General features: G+C 38.5%; 2 protein-coding genes across 3 annotated transcripts; both read right to left on the bottom strand.

Annotated features, from left to right (window-relative positions):
- Nucleotides 1-854: 854 nt before the first annotated feature.
- Nucleotides 855-6,192, bottom strand: znrd2 (zinc ribbon domain containing 2). The gene is made up of 4 exons (XM_031739136.2): nt 6,076-6,192; nt 5,487-5,638; nt 2,906-2,990; nt 855-2,323 (listed from the first exon to the last, which is right to left on the bottom strand). Exons 1-4 carry the CDS (start codon nt 6,089-6,091, stop codon nt 1,887-1,889), a joined length of 690 nt encoding a protein of 229 aa, XP_031594996.1. The 5' UTR covers nt 6,092-6,192; the 3' UTR covers nt 855-1,886.
- Nucleotides 6,193-13,057: 6,865 nt separating this feature from the next.
- Nucleotides 13,058-23,084, bottom strand: arr3a (arrestin 3a, retinal (X-arrestin)). 2 transcript variants are annotated; one of them, XM_039618611.1, is made up of 21 exons: nt 22,928-23,084; nt 22,644-22,773; nt 21,787-21,824; nt 19,830-19,980; nt 18,309-18,340; nt 17,503-17,533; nt 17,342-17,402; nt 17,192-17,236; nt 16,899-17,089; nt 16,550-16,609; nt 16,386-16,462; nt 16,141-16,276; nt 15,955-16,039; nt 15,792-15,864; nt 15,552-15,689; nt 15,297-15,380; nt 15,179-15,202; nt 15,039-15,088; nt 14,888-14,907; nt 13,879-13,909; nt 13,058-13,565 (listed from the first exon to the last, which is right to left on the bottom strand). In XM_039618611.1, the coding sequence occupies exons 5-19, from the start codon at nt 18,314-18,316 to the stop codon at nt 14,903-14,905; spliced, it is 1,068 nt and encodes a 355-aa protein (XP_039474545.1). In that variant the 5' UTR covers nt 18,317-18,340; nt 19,830-19,980; nt 21,787-21,824; nt 22,644-22,773; nt 22,928-23,084; the 3' UTR covers nt 13,058-13,565; nt 13,879-13,909; nt 14,888-14,902. The 2 variants fall into 2 exon arrangements, with proteins under 2 accessions (XP_039474545.1, XP_039474546.1); XM_039618612.1 differs by lacking the exon at nt 21,787-21,824.
- Between the last annotated feature and the right edge of the window lie 961 nt (nt 23,085-24,045).

The raw sequence follows: 24,045 nt of genomic DNA, 5'->3' as shown, positions 1-24,045 counted from the left end.
AAATTGGGTGTAGGTGTGGATGCAAGGTAAAAGAAGCTCCGAAGTGCGTAGAATAAAGTGCTGCATAAATATTTGCGTGAAAAGATGAATGTGGCTTTCAAAACAGGTCATTTTTATTTTATTTTATATAAAACCTCTGTGTAAATCCTGTTATCTACAATGTTTACCAATGTAAAAAAAAAAAAAATCTGGAATATGATCACTTTTGGCCTGGATGCTTCCTCACCTGATGTGCAATTTCTCCATCCCCAGCACCATCCTGCTGGAGGTCAGGATGTTGCAAGTCCTTGGGCAGCAGCAGCAGCTTCAGTGATGAAAAGACACCACCCAGTGGACAGTCAGCTCCGTGGCACAAACTCATCCATCACCTCATCGGGAGACGCAATGGCACAGTTAAAACATGGAAAACAAACCCTCAGTGGAAACAGCACCTATATATTTCTCACAGAACATAGCTGCCCCATCGAAACCACACTTTCCAAGTGCAAAGCAGACTGGATGTAATGTAGGAGTAACAAATGTGAAGTCAAGCTTTGAGACAGCATCCCTGCTTCACCGGCTGCAACAGCACCATGATTGTCTTGATTTTCGGATAAAGTACACAACGGTGGTTTCTTTAACTGAAGCACTTCTCTAACTCCAGTTAAATCCCAGACCAGCCTTGCATGGAGCTGATGCAAAAGCTGTAAACGTTTATTTTGTACTTGCTTCAACACATCACTCTCACATTAAAACTATATTTTGATGTGTTTCTGTGCCCCTGTAAACGACTTTAAACCCCACCTTGTGTCTGGTGTTGTGTATGGATCCAGCCTTCATGAAGCCCTCTTATGAAAAGAAACAAGTTGCAGAGCTCCTGAACAAGAAGTGCTTTATTGTGATACATTATTAGAAATCTTTTACTACCTTGATCAACACTGAAGCTGGCTTTTCCTCTATCAACATACAATTCAGAGTATATTTGCTCTCAGCTTTTTTCAAAGTATTATGTCTGACTCCCGAACTCTGCGTGCTCTCATAGAGACATCGGCGAGCCACCTGACCGTCACCATTAGGCATGAAATACATATACAACAAAAACTTTCTACAATGACCATCTTTGCACTGCCACAATGTCAGAGACAACAGAAACGGAGTCAGAATGAGCAGCAGGCTTTGTGAGACAATACAGGGCCACATTAGAGGAATGATGCGTTTTGGCAAAAATACTGACGTGCTATAAATCTGAATGTAATAAAAGATCTCTTATAGCTCTTTTCCACCGACATGTGACTAGTGTGGAGCCAGTTCTGCCAAAGGAGGACCATCCCATATTTCCACAGGTTTGACAATCGAGTGGTAAAGAGAGGAAGAAAGGGTTATTTCTAAGGGGAGATAACAACGCAGGACAGACTCTGTTGACTGCTTCAGCAAATCATTGGTGAATATCGGGTGATGGCCCCTCTATCAGACACTGACATCAGTGGTTTCAACTTAGGGTCCAGCATTTGTGGTGCTGTATAAAAAAAGCCTGCTTCTTCTCAATGGAAATGCATAGAAGCATGTGTTAACTGGCATTTATTTCTTTGCTCTATAGATTAAACCATATTAGAACAATTTAATCACAGAATGGGTTAAATTATTTATGTTTTTAGATTAATATCAGCTGTAACTTCCAAAAGGGAGAAAAAACAGTCAAATTTGTAACATTTCTGCCAGCTATACAACTACTACTAACCGGTGCACTTTTGATGTTATATTCTTATTTTCATAATACTTTCTGACCAATTTTGAAATCATCTCTAAGCAAGGATTCAGCCAAAAAGAGAGAAGCTGAACCAGAGTCATTACTCCAAGACAGAGGCAAGCAGAAACAGTGTTCCAGGGTTTCAGCCAGTCTGTGGCGGCTACTGGGTGAGCTCCTTGAGGCTGCGCAGCGAGTTGGCACAGCTGTTGATGAGGCTGCAGAGCTGGATGCTTGCTTCCAGTGAGGCTGAACTTTGTAACTGGTTAGTGGCCCAGCGAAGTTTGGTGAGGACAGCTTCCTCAGCTTCCTGCAACACAAGTCGCTGGGCAGCGCTCTGTGGAGTAACTGAGGGACGAGCTGGTGCCAGGGCTGCAGTGGAGGCTGGAGTTGAAGGAGAAGGGACAGCAGGTGGAGGCAGAGGAGTTCTTCCACCTGCGGCAGCCCCCTCACAGTGCTCTGGTCTGGGCTGGGGAACGGACATATTTCCCTGACTGCTGCTGGGGCTTTCATTGAGCTCAGAAGCCTGGGACGGTGCGGGGGACTGGGCTGCGAGCTGCCTTTCCCTCACCTGGGACAATGCAGCCTGAGCATTCAGGGCTGGGAGGAAGAAAGAAAGGGCAGACAATGTAACACGAACACAAAGTGGGCTAACATATGTATGTTTTTTGAAAAGATATTTATAATTATTTACATGGAAAACATAAGACTATGTGATTTAAAGGTTTGAATATCTATCAAAATAATGAAAAAATATTGCAGAAACGTTCACACCACGAAACAAACGATAGCGTGGATCGTTTTTCTATCGTCATCCGTAGCAATTTTGAGTATTTATGTTCAATCTAGTTTTGCAGTGTAAATGACGGTTTCCAAATCTTCTTCTAAACAATTTGAAATTTTAACTTTAAATGTAAATTTGTCTGGTGGAGCTGAAGGGTTTTAAACAAACTAAGGACACTGGAGAAAGCATCATTGTACGGCTGTTCCTGCTCTTCATGTGTTAATGCTACTCTTTAAAAAAAGTTTTATTATTTCAGTTAATTGTTTATATGAATTCTAATGTTTTAAAATGTAATTTTATATAGATATTTAAACTGGTCAATCTTGAAAATATGACCCCATTTCTCAATGAGGTTTACCTGTATAAATACATTTAAAAAAAATGTCTTTAATGCATACCAGGGTTGTCTTTGTCAATATCAGAGTCCAGCTCCTGGCATGAGACGCAGTAGTTTTTCTGCTGTTTGTCCTGAAGAAGAATAGTCTGAAAAACACAAATACATAAATGATGCCACTCCTCACCTTCTGTTCATGATAACACCTGCATGTGTTTTTACATAATAATAATAAAAAAGAAGTGCCACTTTGCACCATCAATGACACAGCAAAACCATGTTTTTATATTTCCTAGAACAGAGATGACACAAGCCCAGACATGTTTAACAAGAGATGATGATTTAGGACCCAAAGGAGCTAATTCACAAAAGGAAAAAAAAAAAAAAAAAAAAAAAAAAAGTTTCACTGCTTGAGGCAAAAATACACTGTGTAATACAACCAGGCTATGAAGTCAAACAAAAAAGAGATATCTGCAGCTGGTGATGTGAAACCAAATGTAAACATGACTCCACTGAGCATCGCTGGGGCACTCCACATGACAGGAAGAGCGTACAGCGGATTGAAATTACTGATGCAGTTAATATGGTGGTAAAGGACGGTTTTAACCCTCTACACCCCATAACAGTTGCTCTAAACTTCCCCTTAAATGCATGTTTCTACTACTATTTGTGTACACACTATATTTTAAAATATTTGAATAACACCGACACCTAACAACAAATTAGGGGGAAAAAAAGACACATTTCAATTAAACATTAGGCGATATTTCACGTTTTCATCCCAGTCACTTTGTCTGGCATTCATGTGTAGTAAGTGAAGACTCTCGGATCACCGTTTACCTCAGCTGTCAATATGCTGGGTGAGAATCCCCCATGTGCATTTACTCTGAAGGAGGCTGTAAAAGCTTTGTGATGAGTCAATGAGTCAGAGAAGCTCACTCCTTACTGATGGCGAGTTGTTGTTACTTCTCTGTCAGTAACCGCTGCTTTTTCTTTTTTCCCTGATGTGAGCTTGTGTGAGAAGCTTTCTTTTAAGTGGCTCTAACGTTGTCAGCCTGTATGAATAAAATCTCAGACGATGTGAGAGTGTAATCAAACTGTTTATCGGAGGGAATATTGGATTTTTATTTAGCTGGCACAATGTTAGCGTATAACCAGGTGGTGTTGTTATAGTTGGTATGTTGCCAGCTGTCTGGAGACAGGAGTGTCTAATCTGCTGACAACCAGGTAAAATCTGGACTAAATAAGTATGTTTATTGACATTTTCTTATGTTAAAGCATGTAATTCAGCTCACGAGATGAGACTACAGGTGAGCAGGAAGAGGATGAGGTGGGCATAAGGGAGAAGAGAGAAGTGGTGAATGAGGCAGATGAAGAAAAGAGAGAAAAAATGATGACGAAAATATAAATGTACAAATCTTATATAGTTTGAAAGATCTATCTGTGCCATCTTTACATTAAAACTAACTTATAAAATTCACACTTTACCCTATTTATTTAGGGGTTTTTTTTCTATATTTATGTGTTTGTAATACTTATCAGATTTCCCCTTTTGGGACATCCTAACAGAACTGTAACGCTTATAGATGAACACTAGAACCCTCAGTAGTTAAATTTGATCACCAAATCTGTGTGCTCACTCCTCTGCCTCAGTCTGCAGCTCTTCACCTCTCCTGCTCAAGAGTAAAACAGATTTGGTTGCTGTGCTCTGGATTTCACTCTTTATTTGCTCGGATTAGCTCTCCATCCTCTAGGCTCTCTATTCAGTTCAGCTACGGCTCCTCTGCTGCTCTGCACAGCCATCAACCTTCCTGGTTCCTCACACATTCAGTCATACAGCGCTCTGTACCACTCCTCTTCGGCTTGAAATCCCATCCTCAGCCTTGCAATAATTATTTACTTTGGCTCTAACTACAGTCCCCCTACATACTGTTTTTAATCAATCATATCTGGCAAGGTCTGGCTCATGTGTAAACACAGTATTGCTAGGCAACCCTGTGTGCTGCAGCAGTGGTTTCACATCAGTCCTCCGTGGTTCTAGGTAAAAGCACTCATAATATTTTTCCCTTTTGATCCCACACTCCAAAATTCAGTATTTGATGAAATACGAGATGATGATGGGGTTTTAATTTAACAAAGTTACACAACTTTTAAAATGCCAAGAGGGTCAAAATGACCTCCTTCCTGTGTTAAACAGGTGGTTAAAAAGCTCAACTAAGCTATGACATCCCAGGTAGAAAATATTATTTAATTTTATTAGGTGCAGGTTAAGTTCCTTTAGTTGGAATAGTTGCTGTGAAACTGCTATTATTTTAACCTTTTTTAAGCTCTTACTGAAAATTTCCAGGGATTACATTATTTAAGCCATTTCTGCTCTCTAACTGTTTATCATGCAGTGTCAGTACTATTACACTATAACCCTGCTGGCATCTTGTGACAATAGATCCACACTTCAAATTAGGCAGTCTTCATTTTGTTTGCATTTATGAATGCTGCTGGCTGGGAGCTGCAATCACAGAACGTTCATATTTTTCTATATACCTAGAAATATAATTATTGCATATTTAATAAACGACCGTGATAAAACTTTCAGAGGCTAACTCGCCCAACCTGACAAACACAGCACAGCGTCCTGCTTCACTCACCCCACACACTTCGCAGCAGTCTCCAAGCATCTTGTACCCTTTCAGCAGGTAGTCTCCCATCAGCTTGCTGATTTTGTCTTGCCGCTCCCTACGAGCCTGGATCACCTTCATTTCTGCTTCTGTTGGAGGCTCCCACTTAAAATCCTCTTCATCTGCAGGTCAGTAACAGCCAGAACGTTTAATTTTATTTTATTTTCAGATTTCAGACCAGAACTCTCCTTCTTTCGTATTCTTAATACTTTAGGATTATAAACAGTCTTAAGCGCTGCTGTAACTTGTGTATACTATTATATGTCTGCTTCTACTTTACCGTTTCAGCGGGATTATTACAAAACCTTTTTGGCACTGTTTTGAAGTGTGACTATCACAGGTGAACTGCTCTGCTAGGAAATGACAAGCTAGCTAGCAAACCAGCCGGGCTACCGTTTGGCTAACAACATGTTTACGCTGGCAGCGACGAATTTAAAAGCAAAAATAAAGTAACCCAGAGGAACAGCCTCAATAAAAATAATTTCTTTTTTAAATCACAATGCAGGCAAGCAACAGAAATGTCAAAGTCAGCTTGTTTTTATAACACAAGTTCACAAACCTCCATTCAAAGCCATGTTTCTTCTGTGCTACACGTTGTACGTGATGACGGAGTCACGCAATGCAACGCTTCTTCTTCTTCTTCTGCGTTCGTCAAATATTTGAGCACAGCTGCCTGCCCCTAGTGGTAAATATTGGTAAATACCACAAGAGTGAAATTTGGTGGGCAGCTTACTCACTCCTCGCTGTTATGTTCAAAAATGGTAGCAATAGCGCCACCGTGTGCTGATTAGTTAATTAAACCAAACAATTAAATCGTTTCAGCTAAACTTCTCATATTATTCTTATTCTTTTTCTTATTATTGTAATAAATTATTAAGAGAGTGAGAGCAGTGTACTTTTTAGCACAATTTTGAAGACTGAAAGGATGCCTGAGAAATGGAAGTGCACTAGAGAGGGATAAAGCTGATGGGCCACACCATTGATTGATTGATTGATTGAATCTTTATTTTGAACATGTTGAAAAAGTACAACAACATAGAATTAAAAAGAGACAAATAAACAAAGCAAAACAAAAGGAAAACGAGCAACCACAACTACAAATAACTTTCATGTTCAAAAAGGAGCAGGAAGAAGCATAAGATTATTTAATCCCACCCCTTTTCCACTATCTAGTAATCAATAGACTACAGAAATACCTAATTACATTATATGTTACGTGTATTTTTATTTATTTATTTATTTATTAATCTATCTATCTATCTATCTATCTATCTATCTATCTATCTATCTATATATATATATATATATATATATATATATATATATATATATATATCTATCTATCCATACATATCCTTAAACCGCTTTTTTATCCTTCAACTGGGCCTCTACCAGAGGCCTGCCCATATCTTAGCTGTTCCCAGGACATTGTTTCATATCTTTAATTAGTCTGTTCCACAGCTTCACTCCACACACAGAAATGCAAAAACTTTTTTCTTCTGTTGTTACCACCACTATGTCCGGTTGGTTAGCGGATACAAGGATGTTTTCTCCAAATGTAATTCCCCCACTCAAATTGTATCCCTGTTCCTTTTAGAAAACAGTTTTAGAATATTGTCAGGAAGCAGGTTATTTATTGCTTTATACATAATTTGTGCAGTGAGAAAATGAACCACATCTGTGAATTTTAGAATTTTTGATTTTAAGAATAGTGGATTTGTATGATCTCTGTAACCAGTTTTATGGATCCTTATGGCCCTTTTTTGTAATATAAAGATTGATGATAGCGAACATTTGTAAGGGGCGTGAGTGTTGATATTGCCTTACAAACCTCTGCACAGTAATGCAAATTTCCTCGCGGTGCAATCAGGGAACAATAGAGAATGTGGAGTGATTTGTGGTCCAGAATGTGTTTTTTGTTACTTTCCCACTCATAATTTACTATATATATTTATGTTTATCTAAGAATTTGTCTGATCGTTTATTAAACAGGTTTTCTAGGATTTTGGAGAATTGTGGTAGTAAAGAAACAGGCCTGTAATTTGTGAAGTGGTGTCTATCCCCAGTTTTATACAGGCCTGTAACAACTATCCCCAGTTTTATACAGCTAGCTATTTTCATTTTGTTTGGAACTTTTCCAGTCTGAAATGATAAGTTACAAATATATGTTAGAGGTCCTACAATTCCTTCTATGACCTTCTTGACGATTTTCATGTCAATATCATTACAATCAGTAGATGTTTTATATTTACACATGTGTACAGTGTCAGTTATTTCTTTTTCCTCCACTGAGGAACATTAAGTTAGGGTTCCTATCAATCAGGCATTCACTACAGTCTACTGATGGCAGTGACTCAGGAATTTGTTCTGCCAGATTTGGTCCAATATTTACAAAATAATGATTAAAGCTGTTGACCACATCAGCAGTGTTTTCCATAATATTGCCATTTTCAATAAAATGTTGAGGTTAACTTTGTTGTCCAGAATTATTTTTAATGATACAGTTTAAAACATCCCATATTCCCTTCATATTATGTTTATTGTTGATCAATGTTTTACTATAATACTCCTTTCTACATACACATATAATATTGGTCAACTTATTTTTGTATTTTTTATATTTATTTTCAGCATCTTTTGTTCTTTGTTTTAGGAATTCCCTATAGAGTGTATTTTTCTTTTGTAAACCCTTAGTGATCCATGGTCTATCTGAATTTTTGTGCTTTCTGTTGCATTTTATTGTTGGACAGTTTTTATCGTAGAATTCCATGAATTTTTTTTTTTTTTTTTTTTCCTGTCCCGTTTGGCTCTTTTGCCATCAGAATTATTGTCTAAAGGTGAAGAAGATGCCCAACAGATTTACTTTACCAAATGGACCATCCCAGCCTTGCCGTAATGGTCTATTGGATTCACCTTTTATTGTTTATTTCATTTTATTTTCACTTGCTAAATATGGGACAGACTTGACTGGGGAAAAGAAAGGGGCGAAAGAAAGGGAAAGAAAAACAGCGTGAAAGAGGAATGGTGATAAAGGGCAAAAAACAAAAACCAACAAAATAAGCAGACAAGAAATACATATATCAATCACCTGGATCACCTGTTGAGAAAGAAAAAAGAGAAAACAAGCAGAAAAAAGAGAGCAATATAATAAACAATATCATCACGATGATCTATGGGAATATAACAGTAAATACTAAATATTAAACATTACTGTGCAGCACGTAAGATCGACAGCGCACAGTGCGCTTTGAGGTAGGAGCCAAAAAGGGTGTAGTTTGCAGTGATGGGAATAACGGCGTTACAAGTAACGGCGTTACTAACATGTTAGTTTTTTAGAGTAACGAGTAATCTAACTAGCCCTATTCCTATCGTTACAACGCCGTTACAGTTACTAACAAGAAAACAGGTCCAGTTACTATTTTCAACAAACAGACGGTTGAAGCTGTCTTCAGCTTACCGCATCTTATATCAGTTGCACGGAAAGCAGCTGTCTACGTAAGCCGGGGGTTGCAGTAGCGTGCCTGTGAGCTCCGTGGGCGGTAATCCAGAGATCACTGTCTAGCACAACACCTGAGCTCAGGGGCAAAACAATCGCATGAGTGCTGCTGTTTGACCTGAGGAAGAATAAAGTAGTGAGCCGGTGGTAAGCCAATCACATGACCACTTAAAACAGACAAAGCAACAAGGTCATTTCATGCTCAGTTATAAATTGTGTTGATAGGCCCACGTAAAACCAGAGTCATGATAAACAATATACACACAATTTTTTCCTCAATAGTTTCTAAACCCCATGTTAGGTACGCTAGCACTGGAGGGGGAAACTGCACATCGATTGCAGCTCTCTACCCTTTTCACGGGGTGGTTTTAAGATTGCCGCTGACTCAGCAGAGAGAGAGAGAGAGAGAGGAGCCCCAATCGGAGAGAGAAGAGAGTTTGAGATGAGATATTTGTGACGTTTAGCGTGTTTGGAATGTGTATATAATGTTTGTCTTGTGTAGTTAGTGTGTAGTGTTGTGGATAGTTTTTAAGTGTTGTGTGTCAGAACAATGAGGCGACTGCTGTCTCCAGGTAGAGAACAGGAGTGATACACCTGCTGCTGTCAGACCTGCAGGTATCAGGCTGTGATGTTCTCCTTTATAGTGGACAGAAATTATTTTTTTGGAGTGGCACAAATAATTTGTGTGGCATCTTATTGAAGAACAGCTGATTGTTCTGTAAATAGTTTATAATTGTTATTTTAAAAATCAAGGTAAAAGGTAAATGGCTGCAAATAACTTTGTTGTTTGCAAAACTTGTGCATAGGATTTTAAAATTGACAATTTATTTTTGCATTTAAAGTTATGAAATATGATTCATTACACGATTGTGGTTGTTACAGTAAAAAATATAACTTTTTCTACTCTGATTTTGTGGTTTTTGTCTGATTTTAGATCAATTGTGTTAATACAGTATGTCAAAATGAGAACATGACTGTAAATTCAGACACGTGAGGTTGTGCTGAAAACAATGATACCAAACAAGGCAAAACAAATAGTTTTAAAGGTGAAATGTGGCAGGAACATCAAAAGTATTAAAAAATGGCCAATTATACCCTGGACCCCAGAGGGTTAAACGGTTTTTTTAAAGTAACGCAATAGTTACTTTTCAAGTAATTAATTACTTTTAGAATATTGTAACTCAGTTACTAACTCAGTTACTTTTTTGAAGAAGTAACTAGTAACTATAATTGAATTACTTTTTAGAATCAGTAACATCCAACACTGGTGGTTTGTGTGTGTGAGCACCTCCCAATTTGTACACCTGTGAGCATGAGTGCGCTTGTATTTAAAAAGGTTCCTTCATGTAATGATCTGCTAGAGAGTGTGGGGAGCCACAACCCCATCCTCAGGGCATGAAGCAGGTATGGAAACATCAGGCTCCAGACATCCAGTTGCCCTCAGAACACAAGAGACTGGAAGACCAGTAGAGGGTCAGCGCTATCCCGGAAAATGAGACCTGTTGGGGGGTTGCAGTGAGGAAGCCTGTGAGCTCCGCCGGTTCCAGCTGTGCCAGAGTGACGAAAAATGAGGCCGAGGGCCGAGGGCACCCACCCCGGTGGCCCGATATTTTAAACAGGCTCCAGGCCCCGACAAGCAGCCACCAGGAGTGAGCCGGTGTGTACCGGATGCCCATCCCTGGACACAAAAAGAACCACCAATGCACTGGCTGTCTGAGGCGTCAGCCACTGGCAGGATAATGGTGGGGCAGATGAAGCCTCCAGCCCCTGTTCTCCTGAGATGTCCTAGAACAAATGGCTTCTGATGGCCCAACCTGACATATTATGTACAGACAAATAGGGGACACAGATACAAACATCCATTTTGGGGTCATGCTCTCATATGCACAATTCTCTCAACACTCACCCAACGTGGAGACAGACATAAATAGACACTGTACACACAATCACACTCCCCAAGCGTATTCTAAACCCCAGGTCTCTTTACCCTTGCCCCTGGAGGGGAAGAAACTGCACCCAGACCCAGGTGGTCAAGGTTATGTCTTTTTTCTGGGGTGGAGAGAAGCAGACTGCCCTGACTCAGCAGCAGCAGAGAGTTTCCCAGGAGGCGGACCCCAATCGGACGTTTCTCCTCCATGAATATTCTTAAAAATATGCCATATGCAATATCAATATCACTTTCTTTGTACACATTGTCCCAGTCCTGATTTAATAGATCATTCTTAAGTGCATTCATAGTTTCTTCTGTCCTTACAAAAACTGTATCTCAGTTGTTCTTCATGCTGTTTTCTCTTATAATTAGTGTCATAAACTGCAAAAACTGGTAGGTGATCACTGATGTCATTAATTAATAATCCGCTCACAATGTTGTTTTCCATATTGTTAGTGAAAATATTGTCAAGTAAGGTGGCACAATGTGGTGTAATTCTGCTAGGCCTGGTTATATTAGGATGTAAACTCAAACTGTACATAGTGTTTAGAAATTCGTCGGTCATTTTATGCTTTTTCGGATTCAACAGGTCAATATTAAAATCACCACAGATAAACATAACTTTTTGATTTGTTTTAGAGAATATTTCTTCTATGAAGTCATTAAATACTTGAATATTAGAGACAGGCGTTCTATATATACAGCTAATTATTACATTTTTCTCTTTTTCCTTATAAATTTCAATTGTTATACATTCTAATAAATTATCAGTTGCAGTTGTCATACTTTCCACCACCTTGTAATTTAGGTTTTTATCCACATACACAGCTACTCCCCCTCCACTCTTGTTCCTTCTGTTTACAAAATTCACATCATATCCCTCCAGTCCAAAGTCCAGTCCTTTATCAGCATTGATCCATGTTTCAGAAATGGCAATAATTCCAAATGGATTTGTCAACTCATTTAGATATTCCTTTATATTGTTGAAGTTGGCATACAGATGTCTGCTATTAAAATGCATTATTGATAATTTGTTTTCCGTGTTGATGGTGTGTTTAAACTGTTCATCAGTGAGGTAGCAGCAGTTATTGCTGATGGTGTAGAATAAATTATTTTCCGGGTCTATATCCTTTTCTAAGTCTAGAACATTATGGTCTGTGTATTGAAATATTCTCAGTTCCAGATTATCATAAACAGAATTCCAATGAGTTATATTGATATTGTTGCCGGATGCAGATGAAGTTCTTTTAGACTGTGCCATGTGTTGTGTTGTGTGTCACGTCACATGTGTATTCATACCTCCAGTGTAGCTGTGGGAAAGACTTGAAGAAGCTAGATTACGAAGAGAGGTGACTTTTAGTGAACAGCAGTATGGCTTCAAGCTGAGAAAGCGCTCTACATGTGTGATGTTTGCTTTGAGAGTGTTGATGCAGAAGTACAGAGAAAATCAAAAGGAGTAATGGTTGGGGCAGGACATGTATAAGGATGGTGAGACAGTGGCGAGGTGGGTGGTAAGAGTGACAGATGGGTTTAAGATGGATAAAGATTTTAAGATTTCCATTGAGAGTGACGATAAAGGAGAAGATTAGAATTAGATCAGAGGGACAAGTAGGGTTAGAAAAGCAATGCTGTGATGGTTTGGACATATGCAGAAGAGGCATTGTAAATATATTGGACGAAGGAGGTTGAACATGGAGCTACCAGGCAGGAGGAATAGAGGAAGACAACACAGTAGGTTCGTGGATATGTAAATATGTACGTATACCCCAGACATGATGTTTTTATATGTTGGGAAGACATCTGCTATGGCCTAAATATATTCAACTTTAATTGAAATTACACAACTAAACTATTACCTATAGGCAACACCTACATCCCATAAATTTATAGAACAGTTTTCTTTGGCAGCATTTGTTAAGAATCCAGTCCTTCAGTTCCAATACAGAAGAGGGCTGATAGTGTTTTCTTGAAAGTCTATCTTTGGCATTCGTATTTTCTAAAGTAGTCCTCTGGCCATAAGTAAAGTCACCTCCAGTATCTACTCTTATGATGTGAACAATGAATGAAAACAAGACAACCAAATTAAGAAAGAAAGAAAACATTTAAAACTGTCTTTCAGGCGATTTTATTGTATTTTGGGATGTTTCATGTGTCCAGTCTAAACCATAATCCAGCACATTTCACATGGAGAAGTACATCACTCAAAATAATGAATGAACGCACCACAATAATCAGAAGCACATCAGCTTTTGAGGGTTTCTCTCTGATCTTTTGTTCATTGCCTTCCAATCACATCCTGCAAACAGGCAAAGGATAATCAGGACATGCTGCTACAGAAGTCTGGGATGTCTAAATGTTGGATACTAACACGCAATCCAAGCATTCTCTCTACGGCTAAAATTACATTTATTCAACAACATGACCACGAAATCTGCAAGAGGACTGATGTTACATCTGTACGCATATCCTTGGTGTGTCTGAAAGGTAAATGTCCTCGGTTGCTCTTTAACGACTTGGTGTGAGGACACCAGTCGTGTTCTTTCTTCTTTGTTTTTGTCACTTCCTTTTGTTGTGTTCCTGTCTTTCTGTGGGTTTCTTTTCAGTGTCCAGGGTAACATCCTCTCTTGAGAAGTAAACAGAAAGAGATGTTGGAATCTGTGATGTCATTATATAATATACTTCACTTTTTAGCATCAGAATTTCCTCTTTAGGAGTATAAGGTGTCATAATCATTCCTGATAATCCATTGCTTTCATGTATTTGTAATTATAATTTACATTATTAAAAGCAAAGCAGTTATCAACTCAATGTCCTGGAGGAAGTTATATATAAAACAGTGCATATCCTGTCAACACATTTAATGACTTAAACTTTCATCTTACAAAAATTCATAAATGCAGCAGATGGCAGGTTACATAGTAATAGCTGAATCTCACCTTGACTATGGGGGTGTTTTCATTTAAGACACTGTAAAAACAGGAAAAAGATGCAGATAAATTAATAACAATGGCTCAATTTATTAATGAAATAATACAAAAAAACCCATAAAAACAAATCACACATGTGGTCCATTTTTTTAAAAAGTGAGAACTCTGTGTAATGTAAATAAAAGAAGAATAAAATCATTATTAATGAGTTTAAAGACTATATAATTAGGACAAAGACAACATGCTCAATATTGAAACTGACACTGCAAAATGTTGTTTAGAAAAACTCTCTTCTCATTTTGGATTTACAGCTGCATCACTGCTTTTTTTTTAAACCACCCGACAGATATTCTCCCTTTCTTGGTTGATAATGAATGAAACAGCTCTTTGTTTCCTTTGGGGTTTATTTCATTTTAAAATAGACAAACTTCTTTTCAGGCCTGGACTGTTGGCAGCCCAGTTTAGACTTTTTTTTTACTACACAGATATCCTCCTAACATGTGGAAAGACCTTCAAAGTAACTAAGTACTTCAAAACTTGTATATATTCAGATATATTGTTCCCGAGAGCGTGATCTTCCGAAACATTTTATAATGGTCTTTTCCCTGTGCATGATTTTCTCTGGGTTCCCCAAATCTTTACTCTTAGGATTAAAAAAAGTAACATTCCAAAATTATTCTTAACTTCATGCTGAACTTTTTGAACTATTTGACCAAACAATGTCTTATCGAGGGGGTTAACCTCTTCCCATCTTCATTTATGAAACAGAAAGTTGTATAAAAATCCTATTCTAGCTTTTTAAACATGCTGCTGATTTCAAATACAAAATGTTTTACATTTTATATGCTTATGTACGTTTTTCATTGTATTATATTTTACACTGTATGCGATTTTTAAAATTTTGTTAATATTCAGCTTTCATTTGTTAGTTTCTAAGTCAAGTCCTATAATGAAATGTCTAAGTGATAGCACCAAACCAACATGTAGTTAATAAAAAAAAGTATTAAATACAACTTACACCAGTGTATACTCCTTATTCTGCTCCGTGTGGAAAAGAGATTAGCACAAAGGCGAGAAAGTAATGAGGCATGAGAGTTAAAATCATTTTAAAGGCATTTATATAAATTTTGAGAAGTCTTTGAGGCTCTACAAGGTAAAAAAAAAAATACCTTCAGGTTTGGGGTGCATGAGATTCAGTGGGAGCTCCACTGTGACATCACTGCAGAGAAAAATGAGCCAAATAACGTGAATGCATACAATCATCACTTCTGTATGGATTGTGATAATATTGCTACTAAATATTACTCACCTGGAGGTGAGGCCACCCAGCAGACTACATGGAGAAAAGAGGGAAAATGTAAGCCAGCCTTTGCCGTTTCATTCTGTTTAATCTTGAACAGGGTTTACTTATGTCAAAAAATACTTACCCTCCTCCAGCCACCATGAGGTTAATTTTAATCTTGTAGGAAACCAGGATACCCAGCACCTCTTTTTCTACTCCCTGCCGCAGCCTGTGGAGGATGAAACGCAAGGATTTGAAGGATTAGAGGGGTTTAAATTAGCTGAGTGTACTACCGTAAGATATTGCGGACACTGAACAAGAATGCGGCTGGAAATGTGAAGCAACAAAGAACCGACAGAGAAGAGAGTTTCGCCCAAACTTTACACCAGTGTGCACTTACATGGTGGTGGAGGCCAAGTTGGTGTCCTCGTCCTTCAGTCGACCGTCCAGCGCCAAACCTCTTTTCTCCTTGTTATCAGTGAGCAGAGGTGTGATGGTCAGAGTGTTGTCGAAGGTGCCGTTAGAGTCCACCGTCTCTCTGCAGAGAGTGAAAAGAAACACATAAGCAGATTGACCCAATTTTATATTTTCATTTTGCTTCTGTGACATTTGCTGTGCTTTCAGTTTTCTGCTCACATACCCGAACTCTTGGTTAAGAACACACTTGGTGTATTTGTCTGCTGAGTAGAGGACGATGTCTGTAGTTTGGTCCACTATTGCAGGGAGGAAGATATAGAAAAATGTTATTTCTTTATATAATTTTTAAGATTTATTACAGTATTTCAGTGAATAGAGGTACCCACCAGTGATTTTAATTTTCTTGACTGTTTTGTTGCTCTCGTTTTTGATTTTGATCTTGATTGGGATCGCTTCACCATGAAAGTAGAGCTGCGGCAAAACAGAAGAGAGATTTTAATTGGTTCACTGCACAGCTCCCATTTCAACAGGGTGAAGCTGAAAATTAGGGAAGTAAAATTTTGCTGCCGTACATCTTTCTCCATTGAAGCTTCTAGATGAACGGGCTTGTCAGACATAATAAAGCTTTTGCAGATTTCAGCCTTGGGCCCGGCGCCCACCTGAGACGGAGCGTACTGGATTTTGCGAATGATGAGACGGGCGGTGTCCCTGTGAGGGCGAAGGAGAGGGAAGGAAGAAGAGATGAGGTGAGGAAAAATGAAATGGAACAAAGAGAGGCGAGATAGCAAGGCAAAGACACTAGTGGAAGTAAACTCACTTCTTTTCAATCTTTTCATCGGGGTTGTTCTTTTCATTGGCAAGATAAGTTTTGACCTCAAAGTCAACACCACAAGCCTGCAAAGTACAGTGAAGTTGTAAACAGCTGATATTTAAACAAGTGACATTCTTGCCTATATACTCTAAGGTAAAGGGATGCCTCACCTTTCCCTTGTCATCAGGTCCAGGCTGCAGAGAGACTGAGCAGGGTAGGTTGTTTGGAATCTATGGAGATAAAAGATTTATAAGAAAACACAAGAGCTACTTCCATGAAATTACAAAATAAAGCATAATTTTAGATATTCAGGAAGAAAAAAATTGTTAACTTGAGCTTTTCCTCGTTAAGAAAAAATATATAAATGTCTATTAAATACTCAGTATTAAAGTGGACTAATGTCATGTGTCATTAAATGTTACATCCACAATTTCTAAAAAAAACAAAAAACCTCTTTCTGACATGGCTGAGGTCATAAACTGCTTGTCGTGCTTAATTTTGTGGTCCTGAGTCACACACCTCAAAAGAGAAAGGGTGTGCGTTGTCTCCTGCCTTCTTCAGCAGGGTGTCGTGCATGGCGCTCAAGGCAGGCTTCTCGCCATTAGGATAGATTTGGATTTGCTGTAACCAGATGTCCTTCCTGAAGCACAGGCCCATCACATCCAGGTCATCACTACCATAACGGAAGGCACATGCCAGCTGCACGAACACTGCAGACAGGTGTAATTACATCAGTTACTTCACAATGATTGGCAAAAGTTTCTATTTATAGAACTGAACCCAATTTAAAATGGCGCTTTATGTGATGCTACCTTTTCTGTCTCCGAAATCTGCTGGGTCCAGCTTTACGACGCCGTCTGCAAGGGAGCAGGATTACAGGCACAGTTATTGTCTTCATAATGACTGTGCATTTGCAGACACACACACAAATACAGAAAAAACACTCTGTAATAGGAACGTACCAACTCTGTCCACTTTGTCCACATGATCCACATAGTCTCTCTTCCCAAGGTAGAGGGTCAGCTGTCACATTGAAGAAGGGAAAGCGTAGTGTTTCAGAACCTTTTAAGTTTTACCCCTTTTTCAGTTTATTAAAAAAACATTTTAAGAAAAGAGAACATACCCCTCCGTTTCCACTGGTCTTCTTGAAAACCCTGTGAAGCAAAAAGGAGAAACACCACTCACCTTAAAACTCAACCTTTAAATGAACCTTTTTGTATAAATTACAGTTAAAATATTAACCTCCTTATCCTGGCAACCAGGGCAGAAATAAGTGTGTGAAATGCTGAATAAAGCTGGAGAACCTGTGCTTTTAAAAGAAGAGTACATCCACTGACATCCACTGATGGAGTTACTGTCAGGCTTAACAAGATAAAATAGTGATTAAATTTGGATCCTGTGGGTAAATTCGGTGTCTTGGCAAATGACAGAAGGGCTGGTAATCCTTTATTCCTCGTTATCCAGTTAGTAATAGCTAAGTGTGGAGCTGCTTTACCTCATCAAGCCCGGATTGAGAGGCTGGCTCAGGTGAGGGAGCTACAAATGGTGTAAGAGGGTTCCCCAAATAACCGATTACCACTGTCATCAAATAAAGCTCAGAGCTGTGTTACCACATTTGAAAGAGCATGTTGAGAGACTAAGCCTTTTACAGACCTTAAATAAATACTTTAAAACGAATTGTCCCTTTTAGGAGTTGGCTGACCATCCTGTCTACAACTCCACAAATGTCAAAGAGATCAGGTTTTTTATCAACTCTTCAGCCCCTGTCAGATTTCCTTTAGGTAAAAGGGAAACATCTTTCCACTAACAATAACTTTGGATTGTTATATTTGTTGAGTATGAGAGAGAGAGATCTTTAAATAGAGTTTGATTAGAATCAGCAGTTCCTCTGGGACATAAAGATAAAAACAAAATGTATCCAGTACTTACTTTGCCATCTCTAGAAGGTTTTTGGAAGTATTCTGTTGGAAGAAAGGTGAAAAAAACAAACAAATTATCAAAAAGTGATCAGGAGGTCACAGATCTATAACTGACAGCTCTCTGGCAGCTGGAGTGATGCTTTCATTTGAGGGTACAGAGGGTTAATCCTCTGCAATAAGATTACGCCACTGGTGTTAGGACTCTTCCACCAAACTGGTGTTTCTCTGTCCGCTAACTGACCCCCGTGACCTCACAACAAACAACCAAAGATTTACATTGCACACATGGTTATGTCACAGTATGTTTCTCCTAAAAGTGCCAAAGTCTTTGGACTATTCAAGGAACACTAAATGGATAAAACCCATTCATTACCTTTGATAGCATTCCAGGACTTAAGAGTCCCTAGGTGTTGACTTTAGCCCTCTATAGCTCCTAAATAAAGATTAGTCCTGAAGGGTTAAGAGCACTACAAGCATTTAATTAAATACGTATTTTCAAACAACTTCCAACATAATCTCCAGTCTTCAGGTTGTTTGGTCTTATATATTTTTGAACATCACATCATATTTCTCTTTAAAACTTTGGTTTTCCTTCTATTGACACCTACTGTCTCAACTCAAAGAGTAATTGAGTAAAGCAAGTAAAATCTTCAGTAGTTGCTGTCAGTACAGGTGCTTGTACTGACAGCAACTATAAACATCAGCAGTAAGGAGAAAGGTGCTCGTACTGACATTTTCAAATCATTGGCAGCTACAATAGACAGTGCAAGAGGGGATACAGTCTTTACACACAATTTACCCCTTTAGTTAGCTGTGTTAGGCTTAAAAAGTTCCAATCTCATATACAAATAGTATGGATGAATTCAAACAATAACAATAAAGTCTTGGTTAATTACCCAGATGCCTTCAGTCTAAAGTTGCTTTGGGCTACAGTTACTTATTTCAGTGCCATGAGCAGGTACAGCAGCTTCCTGCCACTCTTCTGATTGGCTAATTGCTGTGCAATTTCAGAGCACTATATTTAAATCCTTATTGGTCGATTACTCTATTTTACAGTGATTAAATAGCATTCTCGTCTGCAGATAACTTAGTAGACATACTGAAGGCCACAGAAAGCAGTTGTTTTTGTTACATATGTACTATTGTAGCATCTACCTTACAATATGAAGCACCTTGAGGTGACTGTTGTTGTGATTTGCTGCTGTAAAATTGAATTGAAAATTGAATTGAATTGAACTTGCATTCTTATTTTCTTCTTATTTTGCATTATTTTGCCTCTTTTTACCTGGCCCCCATATATACGTATATACTGTAATGACTTCCATCATCCTTATTCAACCCCACAGTGGAGCATAACTCAATGATTTTCACCATTGCACCACTTGACCTTTGACATCCATCATTTTCATAGCCACTTATCCAATTTAAGGTTGCGGGGGGCTATCAGGCATAAAACTGTACCTCATAATTAGTTTCACCACTACACATCCATCCTTTCATTCATTCATCTGTGAATATGAAGACTTCTTACCTCTTCTTAGTAGTCTGGGACTGTGGTGGAGGATGTCAGGATAAGTTGAGAGTGCAGTCTACAGCTGAGCTCCCTTTTTATACCTGCCTCCCTCTGTGCATCCTTCAGGCTTAGTCAGTTCACTATTGCTGTTGTTGCCTCCTTCGTAATCCTGTTAAGCAATCAGAGAGCAGCTTTTTTGGACTACAAAAGGTGCAGCCATCTAAATCACAGGGACAGAAATACAACCTCACAGTCGCCACGCGGCTGTAGTAGGCCGATAATCCCCCTCTGCACCTCCACAAATCAACTAATCAAATCTCCTTTGATTCAGAAAGCACAACAAACCAGGACATTTAAAATCAACGTTTTTTTCTCTGATGGATTTTTTTCCCATCAAAAAAATTGTGTTGAACATCTTAATAGCTTGCACTAAAAACTTCATCTGTGAGCAGCACCTTTATCTGTAAATACAGGTTAGCTGGGTATCTATGTATTATTTTTCTTTCTTTTTTTCTTTTACAATCATGCTCATAAAAAAACAAACATTTTAAAAATATATCAGATTCAAGAGTATTGCTATATGCTTGATAGGGAGACGCAATAATAAACTAACCTATATGATAAAGGATTCAGATGTTTTCTTATTTTAAGCCTGTGTGCAGCCGTGTGAAGATTCCTAGTACTCCAGTCTGTCTGCTCTCAGCAGATTAACAGTTCCCTCTCCCAATATGGTACAGATGACGGGAGTATCAACGGTGAGGTCAGAATAAGCTTTCTTATTCAACAGTGTCTAAGTAACGTGCCAAAGATTAAGGAGAATCACCAGAATCCCCTTTGACCCTTGAAAACCTGCTGATCCTCCAACAGGTCCGTTATAACTAGCTTATGTTAAAAGAATGAAGAACACAGGAATGTAAACTAATACATTTTAGGATTGATGGGGATACTAGGGAATATTTTTTAGTTAAAAAAGATCCTTGATTATGAGACAGAAAGCTTTAAAAATGTAGTAAATGTTAATATAGTGTTTTTATTGCATCCAAAGGATGACAAGACCTTTGCTGGAGTTAAGCCGAGGTTAACAGAGACCTTTAGGCCACCTGGACACCCCACAAGTCAGGGGTTACTGTGTTGTACCAAACATGGCTTAACGTAGTCCTTAATGACAATCATAATCCTGGTGAGGTGTTCTGCACAGCCTTTATGAGCTTTAGCATTTTCCAGGTTTTGTTTTCTTTATTTGTCTGACGCAATGGGAAGATCTGACGCCAAGAGGGAGAGGTTACTTAATGCCTTCGCCACGTTGGACTTTAACCACATGTATTCTTGATCTGGGTGAGATGAAATAAAACAGAAATAGTAGGTACAGGTTTTATCAGTCACTTTGGCTTCAGACTAATCACTGATTGTGCTGCCATGCTTCTTGGAAACTGTGTCTCTGGCTTGCGCCCTTTAAATCATCAACCTAAACACAATGTGACAGAGCGATTGCCTCTAAGAAGGATCGCCCTGTAGGACAAACACACTCATTTGTATCCAAAGAAATGGTGGAAAAAAGTATCTTTGCCTTTTGAATATCTAATAATGGTATATGTCTGGCATTAGACAAACAGAAAATATGTTTTTTAATAGTATTTAACTTTAATTTAAGCAAGAAAGTGGATGTGTGGAGATTTAAAATCCCATCTGCAGAAGTGGCTTGGCCTTATTAGGCAGCAGTTTGATCAACAGCAGTTGCTTAGACACAATACACACATAAATACTCAGAAGAAACAAAATGTTAGTATAGTACACAGATCTTATCTTTGAAACAGATTTAGTCTGAGTAGTTTTTGATTGGTTGGAAACTCGAATCAAAGGAGAAAATGAGACAAAGAAGTGGGTTAAAGAGAGAAAAACAGAAATACATTCCCTATCTACTTAATGTATTCTAAAACTTCATATAATAGATGCTAATTAAATGGCATCACTGTACCTGCAGTGGTTGATTATGTTCAGACAGCTTCTTGAGCCCTGGAGACATATTTGCATGCAGTATAATTACTGCTCTTAAATCATGCTGTGAGTGTTCCAGTGGCCTAAATTCATTTTATTTATGTGAACATTTGAACCAATTCTCCTAATACAAACTTATGTATCCTATTTTGGGAAACGGTGCCATAGGTCAATAGGCATAAATAACATGCCTGAAAAAAGAAGTATATGTGGTGTAACAGGTGCTGAAACAAGTGTGTTTGTTTCAGCACCTGATCGATAAAGACCGAGTCGGTGCTGCTCGTGCTCTTGAGAGGCTTTATTTGGGACCAGCTGACTGAAGGCACTGACGGAGGCGGCTGAATCTTTTTAAGGCACACACTCCAGGCTAAACAGACTAGTAATTATGAGGAGTGTCTGATGAGGGGAATCAGCCAAAGGCCAAATCCAGCTTAATCAATTATTTATGGGCTAGGACAGAATGAAATGACACGAGGTAAGCCACACGATATGAAGTATAAATAAACATAAGCAAGACAACATTACATGAGCTCAGATAAAACATTAGGCAAAGGAAACAAATTTAAAACATATATAGTTATCTGTTTAGGAGCTTTTCCATTAATTATGAGTTATGTGATGAAGACACTTTTTTAAAAAGTTGAATTACCTGTGAAGCAAAGCAACAACTGCCCAGGGGCTCGGCACCCTCCGGGAATCCAAAAGGCCAGTTTCATTGTATGCCAAATGATTTCTGCTGATTTTATTTATGGACACCTTTGCTGCAAATACAACTAATATATAAACAAATATCTAAATAAATAGGTAAATAACTAAATTACCAAAGTATTGACTAACCTGCTGGCTGTGGGATGAGAAAGACTATGAGTCAGATAACATTTTTACGTGGTCCTCTACTCGCTAGCTGAGCTGCTGTGAATGCTTTCTGAACCTTTCCACTCTGCAGTGATACCACGTACAGCCAGGTCTGCATAAAGAAAAACAATCATCAGTGCTGCATGTGACAATTAAAAGCTACACTTTAGCCATTAGCAGGGGTCAAAGTCAAAGTAGGCATTCATTTTAGTTGAATCCTTGAATATCTCATATCTTAATTATGTCTCTCTTAATTATGTTCTTACCACTTTACCACCTTCCTCAGTCTCTTCTTCACTTCTCCACAGCTGGTACTAGCTATAGAAACCCTTTGTGACTGTGAGGGCTTGTTAGTTGTTGACAGCTAGCATGTCTGTTAATTTAACACATTTTATTCCATTTCTAGTTTCTTTTTCTCTCTTTTCAGCCACAGCTTTAGGCTTTTGTTTGTCTGTCTTTAATCACTGTTATACACTTACACCTACACCTAAAATGTACACGAGCGCACAGGGATGAAGGGGGCGGGACGGTTGCGATAAGAGATTTAATTGGTCAATCCAGTGTCAGCGCTGCCCTTCCTATAATTAGTTAAGACAGTTTTCTTATATATTGATACAGTGTGTTTTTTATAGACTTGGAATGTAAATGTGCCTGTCTTTAAAGGACTTTGGGTCACCTTCGGTTATTTAAATGTGCTATAGGTGAAAATATTTTTTCACTAAAAAAAATAATTTTTTATTTAACACAGTTCATTGGGATACAGTGGGGTTAGGTTAATTGGTGATTCCAAATTGCCCATAGGTGGGAATGTGAGTGTGAATTATTGGCTGTCTCTGTGCATTAGCCCTGTGACAGACCTGTCATTGCAGAATTGCGGAAGAGAATGGATGGATGGATGGACAGTAGGATACATACTGGACTTTGAAGATAGAAACAAAGATACTGATGCCAGTGTTGGTACCAATACTATCGATATTTGGATCAATCTGCTGGTAGAGCTTCAGCTGTGGGATATTTTTCCATCTTTACATGTCATTAAATTAATCTTTCCTCCCTCATACCATGTCAATAACAATCATACATGCATTCATTAATTCAGTGTTATACGCCTCTTACAATGACACCTCTATCTTCAGCTGTGCTGCCCCTAGATTTCAGTAATGCCTCTGCTTCCTCATGTTCACGTGCTTCTGATGCCAAAGGGTGATCCGCAGGTGACTCATCGTATACTGAGTTTCAAGCGCCATCTAGCGGGTCCAGTGGCATATTTCCATACAGCTTTCAATTTTATTTATTTATTTATTTTTTGTACACCTGTTTCATAGATAATCTTCCGGTATCTTATGACTAACGATCAGTGTCAGCGATGTGAGATTTAAAGTTA

This window comes from Oreochromis aureus, linkage group 10 (genome assembly GCF_013358895.1).
Source record: "Oreochromis aureus strain Israel breed Guangdong linkage group 10, ZZ_aureus, whole genome shotgun sequence".
Lineage (NCBI taxonomy): Eukaryota > Metazoa > Chordata > Actinopteri > Cichliformes > Cichlidae > Oreochromis > Oreochromis aureus.
Note: the sequence above shows the minus strand (reverse complement) of the source record. Positions and strands in the feature narration are given on the sequence as shown.

What these genes read in the sequence shown, in the direction of transcription:
- znrd2 (XM_031739136.2), bottom strand. An exon ending in ACTGCTGCGAAGTGTGTGGG is followed by an intron (nt 2,991 to 5,486) that starts GTGAGTGAAGCA and finishes TGTGTTTTTCAG; the next exon opens with ACTATTCTTCTTCAGGACAA. An exon ending in TATTGACAAAGACAACCCTG is followed by an intron (nt 2,324 to 2,905) that starts GTATGCATTAAA and finishes TCTTCCTCCCAG; the next exon opens with CCCTGAATGCTCAGGCTGCA.
- arr3a (XM_039618611.1), bottom strand. An exon ending in AGATTTCGGAGACAGAAAAG is followed by an intron (nt 17,090 to 17,191) that starts GTAGCATCACAT and finishes ACCTGTCTGCAG; the next exon opens with TGTTCGTGCAGCTGGCATGT. An exon ending in CAAGAAAATTAAAATCACTG is followed by an intron (nt 15,865 to 15,954) that starts GTGGGTACCTCT and finishes TCCCTGCAATAG; the next exon opens with TGGACCAAACTACAGACATC.